At 39.1% G+C, this 10,772-nt stretch overlaps 1 protein-coding gene across 1 annotated transcript in view; it reads right to left on the reverse strand.

Moving 5' to 3' along the window:
- Positions 1-5,168, reverse strand: part of LOC122539329 (short transient receptor potential channel 3-like) — a 163,734-nt gene extending 158,566 nt beyond the window's left edge. The window contains exon 1 of the mRNA XM_043674045.1: positions 5,142-5,168. Within this exon, the coding sequence (XP_043529980.1) occupies positions 5,142-5,153 (12 nt within the window). The 5' untranslated portion in view covers positions 5,154-5,168. The remainder of the gene's footprint in view (positions 1-5,141) is intronic.
- Positions 5,169-10,772: the final 5,604 nt, after the last annotated feature.

The raw sequence follows: 10,772 nt of genomic DNA on the forward strand, positions 1-10,772 counted from the left end.
TTCAGTAGATTGATCCCAGGTATTAAGAGATGCTCTTATGAGCAGAGTTTGATTATGTTGGACTGATACTCTTTGGAATTTAGAAGAATTAGACAACACATTTTTGAAACATATAAGACTCTTGGGGACTTGATACGGTAGAAGCAAGGAGTTGTTTCCCCTTGTTGAAGAGTTGAGGACCAGAGGCACTAATTTGAGAATAACTGTTCACACATTTAATGAAGAGGTGAGGAGGAATTTCTTTTCTCAGTGGGTAGTCAGTCTGTGGAATTCTTTATCACAGAGGACTATTGAGAATGGGTCATTTAGCATATTCAAGGCTGAGATAAACAGATTATTAAATCCGTAGGGGACTCAAAGATTATAGGGAGAAATCAGGAAAGTGGAATTGAAAATTAACAGATCAGCCATGCTTTCATTGAATGATTGAACATTGAATAGAATGAATGGCTTCCGCTCCTGTGTGTTATGGTCTTATGGCATACATCACCTGTGACTGGCAGTTCTAGCAGACAATTTAAATGTGTCATGTATTCACACAAAATTTTAGTTTGTCAAATTAAAGAAAAACACAAGATTGCACTGTGCAATATATCTCTCATTTGGACTTTTTGTCAGCTAAAATGGAACCTAATGTTTAAAGCAATAATGTTCTCACAATCAAGATATTAACAGGAAAAGATAAGGTGGATAAATATTTCTACTGTTTGGGCATTCTAGAACTAGGGGGAATAATCTGAGAATTAAGAATAGACAATTCAGGAAAGATGTTAGGAAGCACTTATGCACGAAGAGTCATAGAATTCCTACAGTGTGGAAGCAGACCATTCGACCCATCAAGTCTATACTGACTGTCCAAGGAGCATCCCACTCAGTCACTATCTGGCCCCCACTAATCCACACACTCTTGCATTTCCCATGGCTAATCCACCTAGCCTGAACATCCCTGGACACTATATGCAAATTTAATATTGCCAATCTGCCTAAATTGCACATCTTTGGACTGTGGAAGGAAACTGAAGCACTTGGTGGAAAGCCATGCAGATTATGGAGAGAATGTGCAAACTCCACACCGATAGTTGCCTGAGGGTGGAATTAAACCCGGGTTCCTGGTGCTGCAAGGCAGCAGTGCTAGCCACTGAGCCACCCAAAGGATGGTAGATGTTTGGAACCCTCTTCCACAAATGGCAGTGGATGCTGGATCAGTTGTTACTTTTTAACCTGAGATAGATAATTTTTTTTCTTATGCAAAGGTTTCAAGTGATAGGGCAAAAAAAAAGTATGTTGTGTTAGGCCAAAGATTAGCCATGATTTTGTTAAATGGTGAAACAAGCTGGAGGGGCTGAATGACCTACGCCTGTTCCTGTTCCTATGATCCATATCAATGTGATCTTCACAATGCAGCAGCAACTAGGGGAAATGCCATGAACAGTGGAGACTGCTATATATCGCCTTCATCAACCTCATTCACATGCACAGAGGCAATTTATTTAACTGCTGCAGGAAATTGGCTAACTACTGAAGCTGCTCGGTGTGATCTCTATTCATGACAATATGAGGTGTAAGGTCAGCTATGATTGGCAGGACCCTTTGAGATTCACAGTGGGGTCAAACAGGGTCACGGTCTGAAGACAACACAGTTTGGCATATCTAAGTTCTCACTGCTGTTATATATTTTCAGTTCATCTACACTGGATGCCTAATTGTACAACAAAAAAACCATGGAAAGCCATTACATTTTACCTGCCTCTGTGCACAAACTCCTGATCAGGGAGTTGCTCTATGTGGGTAACACAACACTGTCACACTAAGTCAGTGGTGCTGCATTAGCAGTGTGCCATGTCCATCGACATACAATTTTTACTAAGCCAATGATGTTTATGATTGCTCTGCTAAATTCATCCATGTCCAAAGCCTTTCACAATGGCGAACTGATCACTGAGTCACAACATGCTGGATAGCCATAACTTTGCTCCACAAATATCTGCAACAAAGGTAAGAGGATGATGGCTGAAAATGTGTTGCTGGAAAAGCGCAGCAGGTCAGGCAGCATCCAAGGAACAGGAGAATCGACGTTTCGGGCATAAGCCCTTCTTCAGGATCCTGAAGAAGGGCTTATGCCCGAAACGTCGATTCTCCTGTTCCTTGGATGCTGCCTGACCTGCTGCGCTTTTCCAGCAACACATTTTCAGCTCTGATCTCCAGCATCTGCAGCCCTCACTTTCTCTATAAGTGGATGATGGGCATTGACATTATCAACTGGGAAGCTACAAGGACTCTGGCTGTTCAGAGGGACAAGAGATGAGCAGAAACAGAATGCTTAGCTGGTGGAGAAGAGGGAGGAAAGTATTGCAGCCAGTATGGCATCTGCAGAAAGTATGGCAGAGAATGCCATGATGGAGTGGGGTTCCTGAGGCAAAGCATATGATGGAGAAAATGAGGAATGCAGATGCTGGTGGTCAGAGTCGATGAGTGTGATGCTGGAAAAGCACAGCAGGTCAGGCAGCATCCGAGGAGCAGGAGTGTCGATGTTTCAGGCATAAGCCCTTCATCAGTCCTGATGAAGGGCTTATGCCCAAAATGTCAATTCTCCTGCTCCTGGGATACTGCCTGACCAGCTATGCTTTACCAACACCACACTCTACTGCAAAGCTGATTATGTTTAACACAAAATTAGCCACTGAAGTTAATTTCAAGAAAGAAGGGTGCCATAGAATTAAAAAGCATATGTTTACAATTTCACAATATCTGAAACTGACCAGAAGAAATACTTCTTCTTTCTTTAAAATATATAATCTGCAGAAATCTTTCCCAAAGGAGAGAATTATTATAAAGCATAGGGTCAGATTTAAAAGCAATGAATGGAAATATTTAAGGCTTCTCAAGATATGCAAGGTGATAATATATGATGATGAACTTGATGGGTTTAACAATATTATGTGTAAACCATGATCATACAACAACGTTTGACAAATCATATGAAAAAGGGGAGTGCCTGAAAACAATTAGATGTCGTTTTGTCCAAGTATGACTAGAAAGTGTGGAAACTACTACATACCTGCACCAAAAGTTGTTTGGTTTTCTTCATGTGCTGTTAAGTATGCTCATTGGACTGCTATTTAATATGATTGTTTTGTGCACAGAGCTACATCACATCATATGAGACAGCACAGATATAAAATGTTATGTTCCCATGTGAAATGTTCTTCAGCTTGGTTGACAGAAAGCACAGAATTTGATTTCATAATTTTTGTTATTTATGTCAAGTGACTTCACCTCAGCTATATTTCAGTGACCAACTGTAAGCAGCCACTACTCTAATAATTGAATGTTTTAAAGACTTGTCACAAAGGTGTAATGGATCATAATTTGCTGTCAAATATTGGTAAGGTTAACAGTACTCTGTTATTTTTGCCCTACAACTTTAGGTAAGAGTAGATGTCCGATTAAATGACGAAATCCAAAAGTTAGTGCCAGAAGTGCATGCACCAGACCCTGTTAACATCTCAGTGCTTCAACTAAAGATTCGAAACCAAGATTCAAAGTAAAATTGCCACATAAAGTGGCAGGAGTGGGGGAGTCTTAAATAAAACACAGAAGCATGTGAAATTTTGTGCAGATTTAATGAGCCTAGATTAGCTATCATATCTTTAAAGGTATGCTAAATCTTAACATTAATTGACCTCTCTGATACAGAAAACTAACAGAATCATTATTTGGTTCTAATTGTTGGCAGCAGCACATGCATGCCACATGCTACTTAGGTTCACATCTATGCATTTAAACAGGCTTAGTGGATATGACCCAGGAGAGGGGATGAGGGCAAGGGCTGGGGTTCGTGGTGTGGAGCCGGGCCTACGGGTCCCTTGCCCATAAACCTCCACTCCCGTCTTCTCTCTCTCCCACTCGCTATCATCACTCTCTACCCCACATCACGCCTCAGCCCATCCATGTCCTCAGACCCAGTCCCATGTCCTCATCCCCTGTTCCATGTCCTCACTCTCCCCTTCATCCCTATTGCCTCTACCTGAATAATGTCTCCACTCCTCCCCTTCCAGTGTCCACACCCCCATCCTGCATCCTCACCACCCACCTGTCTTGCCTTCTCACTCCCCATCTTGTGTACTCACCCCAGTTCCTTGTCCTTTACCACACCCTGTCCCGTGTCCTCACACCCTCAAACCATGCTCTATGTCCTCATCCTCGCCATTGAACCCGATTTTAATATCACACTGCTTCTCTGCGCCTGTGCAATATGATCTTTATGCATAACATCACAGACAAATTCCATGTGACGATGTTTTGGGTTTAGAATTATGCACATTTGCAATTGAGGATTAGCGTGCATGCACAGTTGGCCGAAGTTGTGGGTGTCAGCAGGCATAGCCTTTTTAAAAAAGTCACATTTAAAACTGATAGGTTATTCTTTCTCTCGCGTTCTCTTCTGTCTCGGAATTTAATTTTTCTTTCCTGCTTTTTATCACTTTCTCAAATTGATGTGACATTGAATTCATCCACTCTGATTTATAGCTCCTTCTCTGTCTTGCACTGTTAATTTAACAATCCTTCATTCATATTAGCTGGGGATAAAAACAGCTGCCTGCTCTGTTCACACAGGTCTCAAATGTCGTGTTGCCCTCTCTTTGCCATTATCAACTCAAACTTTCAAAACCTTTTTATTTGATCATGTGATGTGGGCATTGCTATAACAACCAGATTTTTTTTGCCATTTCCTAATTGACTGTCAAAAGGTGATAGTGAGCTGTCTCCTTAATCAACTGTAGGCTGTGGTGTGCAGGGACATGTACAGTATTCCTAGGCAAGGGGTTCCAATATTTTGACTCAGGCCAATGAAATAACAATGATATAACTCCAAATCAACAGTACATGTGACTTGGATTCAAACATGGGTTGACTGCAATATTCCCATGATTGCCATTTATTTTGTTCTTGATGGTAGGGGGTGTATGTTTGGAAAGTGTTGTTAAAGAAACAGCAACTTGACAACTTGCTTCAATGCATTTTGTAGATATGCATTGATCTAGATCTCACTGCACACAAGAATGAATTGCTTCATTAATTTAGGAATTGAAAATGAAACTGAACACAATACAAAATCATCAAACATTCTCACTTCTGACCTTATGAAGCATATTGATGAAACAGCTAAAAATGTTTGGGCTGAGGAGACTGCCAAAAATCCTTCAGTAGCAATGTTCTGGGGCTGAGATGATTGAACTCCAACAAAGTGGACACTTTCTTCTGCTCCAAACAATGAAGAACTTTTGTACAAGATCTAGAGCTTTGATCCAGTTATGATGATTCCATTAAGACTTCAAATTCCAACTGCTGACTTCTAGTCAATTCCACGGCTGCTACCACATTGTATTATCTGAGGTCTTAGACTAATGCAAACACAGTTAAAAGAGTGGCATATAAGTCGAACCATAGTTTTATTAGAAGATCTCTTGCTTCTTGCTTTTACATGGTGTTGGTATATATTGCATCACTTCCTGTGATGACATCTAAAATTACACAAACATGAAACTCAAAAGATTACATTTTATCCAACATGTTATTTTAAGATATTACTGTCTATGCCATCTCAACAGAATAGGATAAACACATGCAGACTACAAACCTGCAGCATATTGAATGGAATTAGTGGCTAGTTATTCTGTATTCTTGCTTCTGCCAAGTAGCATGGTGAGGTGCGAACCTTTATCTTTAGACTTACCAGAGTTCCTTGTTGCTACACTCAATCAAATATTGCCTTGATGTCAAGGGCAAAGACACTCATTTCACAATGCAACAGCAAATTGTACGTCATATTACTGCCATAGAGCCATCAGGTTACAGTAGGAAGTCATTCATTCCATTGAGTCCATTCCAGCTTTCTGTAGAGCCATCCAGTCAGTCCCATTCTGCTGCTTTATTTCCAACTGTAAGTGCAAAAGCACACCAACTAGAAGTAAACGTAGTCAAGATACCTCTACACATTACCATAAGGAGCAGCCCATCCATGAAATGGAAATACACCCGATGAAAGCTGATGAGGTGGAAATATGAAGTTACTATTAATAACCTGCTATTTCACAGAATCTCTTGAGCAGAAAAGGTTAACTCACTAACCAAAATGCAAGCCTGTGTAACACTGCAGATTATTTGACCAAATAATGCTGAAATACATCAACTGTGAGTAAAGACAGTCAGAGATGCACGTGCCAATAGTCTACCTTTCCACACTTTCAAGGCTATGATGTGAGACATAGGATAAGGACTGATAGTTCAACCAGCAAGAGTAAATTTCATGGCCTATAAAGAATATTGTCTAGTTAGCTTAAAATTGGACTTAATACACAACTACAAATCTGGTCTGGGCAATTATCTTACATAGTGGATATATCAGCCAACAGACTCAATATGGTCACTATCCAGTCAAAATACCAGAACAATCATACACACACATAGAAACAATCCAAAATCTCCAGAGGTTATAACTGGAGACATTTGACAAGTTTAATGACTTCCATGATGATTCACCTTTGGGAAGATTCCTTATGGTAATGTGTAGAGGTATCTTGACTACGTTTACTTCTAGTTGGTGTGCTTTTGCACTTACAGTTGGAAATAAAGCAGCAGAATCATCATGGAAATATGGAGTGCACATTCAGGACAGACTGAATTGAAGAACATGAAGAGACATGAGTACAATGGTCAAGAAGGAAAGCTCCATTGGAATATTTTAGACTCAAGATGGTTGAATAAAGTTTTGAAAAGATGTATGCACTTTGTGTGGACAATCCATTGAGAAAAGTGCCATAAGCCAAGCCTAAATCTTCCATATTATGATTCATAGAAAATGATATCACTAGAAGTAGATATATCACAGATGTATCTTGGTGCATGCATCCTTCAGGATGGCAAACCTGTTGCTTTTGGATCAAGAAGTCTGTTGTCCATGCAGGCAAATTATTTGAATATAACTCTCACACTTAACTTTGCAATAGTCAGGTTCCAGACACACTTATAGAGAAATTGTTCATGGCTGAGACAGACCACAAGTACTTGTACCATTTAATTATGCATCCCATTGACTCCAGAGATGACTCATTAAGATTCAAAGTTATAACTGCAATGTCAGGTACAAAACCGCTAATCAGATGATCTACATTGAAAGAGAAATTTTAGGCTAAGAAGCTAAAGGACTCAAATCACTAAATTTAGCAAACAAGCAATTTTGATAATCACCAGAAAAAGCTACAAAGCAAGAATTTGGGGAAAAAGAAGATTTGTGAAGGAAACAGAAGTATAATAAACCATTAAGAATGAGAAAACCAGCGACAAAAGAAGAATTTATTATAAATCTTATTTGAAGCAAAAACAAACTTTTATTTTGCAGCTGAAAATGTTCTTAAAGATGTGTCAGCAGCATGATGCCATTTTTTCAATCTAAATGACACAACGATTGTGCAGACGAAGCAGAAATGACACATTTCATTCATATTATCAAACCATGCATTTGTGGGTGGCACGGTGGCACAGTGGTTAGCACAGCTGCCTCACAGCGCCAGAGACCTGGGTTCAATTTCTGCCTCAGGCGAATGTGGAATTTGCATGTTCTCCCTGTGTCTGCGTGGGTTTCCTCCGGGTGCTCCGGTTTCCTCCCTGGCCATGCTAAATTGCCCGTAGTGTTAGGTGAAGGGGTAAATGTAGGGGAATGGGTCTGCGTGGTTTGCGCTTCGGCGGGTCGGTGTGGACTTGTTGGACTGAAGGGCCTGTTTCCACACTGTAGGTAACCTAATCTAATCAAACCATAAAGAAGAAAGGGAAAACAGTACAAAATCCCAAGCCTTTCCTCCAACTTGGGAGAAAAAAAACTGAAAATATTTTTTTCAACGCAAATTGGAGGATAATTCCTAAACATTTAGATGTTCTTCAATTTACATTATTTAAATATTGTTAATTAATGAAAAAGAAAATAAGATAGAGCCAAAAATCTTCCAAAAACAACAAAGTTTCATTAGCAATTTACCTTCCTTTCAATACAAATTGGAGGATAATTCCTAAACATTTAGAAATTCTTCAATTTAAATTATTAAATAGTGTTAATTAATGAAAAGGAGGATAAGATAGAGCTAAAAATCTTCCAAAAACAACAGAGTTTCATTAGCTATTTACCTTCATTATCAAATGAAGAAATAATTCAAATATTTTTTTAAAACTTACCCAAAGAAGGCAACATTAATGCAATTGAAGTGGTTATATAATTTTGATACTGAACAACAAAACCTGTTGCACCTACAAAAATATTAAGTCCTGTAACAGCTTTCAAGTAAATTGTTTAAACAAGTGAAAAATAGTAGTTAAATACAATGACTTTGGAGAAAGGTATTACATCTACATGCAGATTTATAATCATAAATTTTTCTTGATAAAGTTTCTGGATTACAGAAGAACCTCAGAGAAGAAGTGAACACATTTATTCTGTAGGTCTGCAGATCATGTCTTAAAGTAACAAAATATAACAGAAGGAATATCTAACAATATTGTGAGAGCATCTGACAATTACTTTTACATTAAGTATCAATCATAGATGGGAAGAGCAAAATTTAATAGAAGAATACTGCTTCTCAGAGAATCTGTTGACAACTTCATTAATAGACTTTATACAATTTGGGAAATATCTGATTTTGATTTACATCCAGAAATACTTTGAGATAGATTGTTGATGGAATTTCTGATACATCTCTTTCAGATATGTTATAATCAAAAGAAGATTTCACATCAGAAAGAATTATTTGTGGAAAGGAAAAAGCTGAAATCCAAAAACACCACAAGAGAATAATGACAGCAGAAAGCTAAGTTCAAGAATACAGAGTTAACGGAATACAGGGTTAACGGTAGGGTTCTTAGTGAGGTGGACGAACAGAGGGATCTTGGGGTCTATGTTCATAGATCTTTGAAAGTTGCCACTCAGGTGGATAGAGCTTGTAAGAAGGCCTATGGTGTATTAGCGTTCATTAGCAGAGGGATTGAATTCAAGAATCGTGAAGTGATGTTGCAACTGTACAGGACCTTCAGAAACTTTTTCCACGGGTACAACAGAGTGTTACAAGAGGCCATAAATTTAAGATGAAGGGTGGAAGGTATAGGGGAGATGTCAGGGGTGGGTTCTTTACCCAGAGAGTGGTGGGGGCATGGAATGCGCTGCCTGTGGGAGTGGTAGAGTCAGAATCTTTGGTGACCTTTAAGCGGCAATTGGATAGTTACATGGATGGGTGCTTAAGCTAGGACAAATGTTCGGCACAACATCGTGGGCCGAAGGGCCTGTTCTGTGCTGTATTGTTCTATGTTCTATGTTCTAAGAGATTAATCAGAATTCGGCAATTTTCTAAGGTACAAAATCACCAATCACCACATGATAGACCAAGACAGACATTTTAATTCTTGGCTGGAAGTTACTGTTCCAGATGTGGAGTTAAAATACTTCACAAATAGAAACAATGTTCAGCTTTATCTTGTCAATCAAACAGTGGTACAATTCCAAGGAACATACAAAAGTCAAAAACAGCATTTAAATTACAGAACCAATAATGCTATATTGCACAAAATCTTAAAGCCAGCACCTTTGGAAGAAAAACCCAGAATGCCAAGACATACCCTCATTAGAATTTGATAACTCACCTTTCACAAGGTACAAATCAACCTTTTGTAGGGGTAATAAGTGACTCACCTGAACCAGGTATGACACAGATCAAGCAAGCTAATGGTCATCCAACTCATTTCAAATTTGACACAAGTACAAGTACGGCTGGAGTATGTGAAAGAATTCTGAAATTGAAGACAATAAAATTGCAACCCCCTAATTGTAATGTCACAAGGAGCAGGTAGAACAATCCCCAGACTGAAAAGGATGTCAAAGGTAACCTAAAGGTTACTGCTATAAAAAAATAATTAGCAGAGATCATTGTTGAATAAGAACCCATGATTGACTTTGACCCTTTCTTACCAGGTACAAGAAACCATGGAGAGAAGGATAATTCCGAGAAAAGAAATTCCAATTATTCACAGGTTTAAGTAAACTTAACAATAAATTTAGATTCATGGTAAGAAAAGGTGCTAAACTGTTTCATCTGTACATACCAAAGAAGATTCCTCAGTCTTTAAAGCAAGTAAGAAATAACAGGGGATTATTAAAATGGGTCTCATTTCTCAGGTAACAAAGTAAACCGATTGGTGTGTGAGCACGGTCATTGTACCAAATTCTAACTGTTCCATCAGAATCTATGTTGATGTCTTGAAACAGGTAAAGGTGGATAAATCCACAGGACCTGATCAGGTGTACCCTAGAACTCTGTGGGAAACTAGAGAAGTGATTGCTGGGCCTGTTCCTGAGATATTTGTATCATCGATAGTCACAGGTGAGGTGCGGGAAGACTGGATGTTGGCAAACGTGGTGCCACTGTTTAAGATGGGTGGTAAGGACAAGCCAGAAAACTATAGACGAGTGAGCCTGACCTCAGTGGTGGGTATGTTGTTGGAGGGAATCCTGAGGGACAGGATGCACATGTATTTGGAAAGGCAAGGACTGATTCGGGATAGTTAACATGGCTTTGTGCATGGGAAATCATGTCTCACAAACTTGATTGAGTTTTTTGATGAAGTAACAAAGAAGATTGATGAGGGCAGAGCAGTAGATGTGATCAATATGGACTTCAGTAAGGCATTCGACAAGGTTCCCCATGGGAGACTGATTAGCAAGGTTAGAT

The sequence above is a fragment of the Chiloscyllium plagiosum genome, chromosome 32 (genome assembly GCF_004010195.1).
Source record: "Chiloscyllium plagiosum isolate BGI_BamShark_2017 chromosome 32, ASM401019v2, whole genome shotgun sequence".
Taxonomy (NCBI): domain Eukaryota; kingdom Metazoa; phylum Chordata; class Chondrichthyes; order Orectolobiformes; family Hemiscylliidae; genus Chiloscyllium; species Chiloscyllium plagiosum.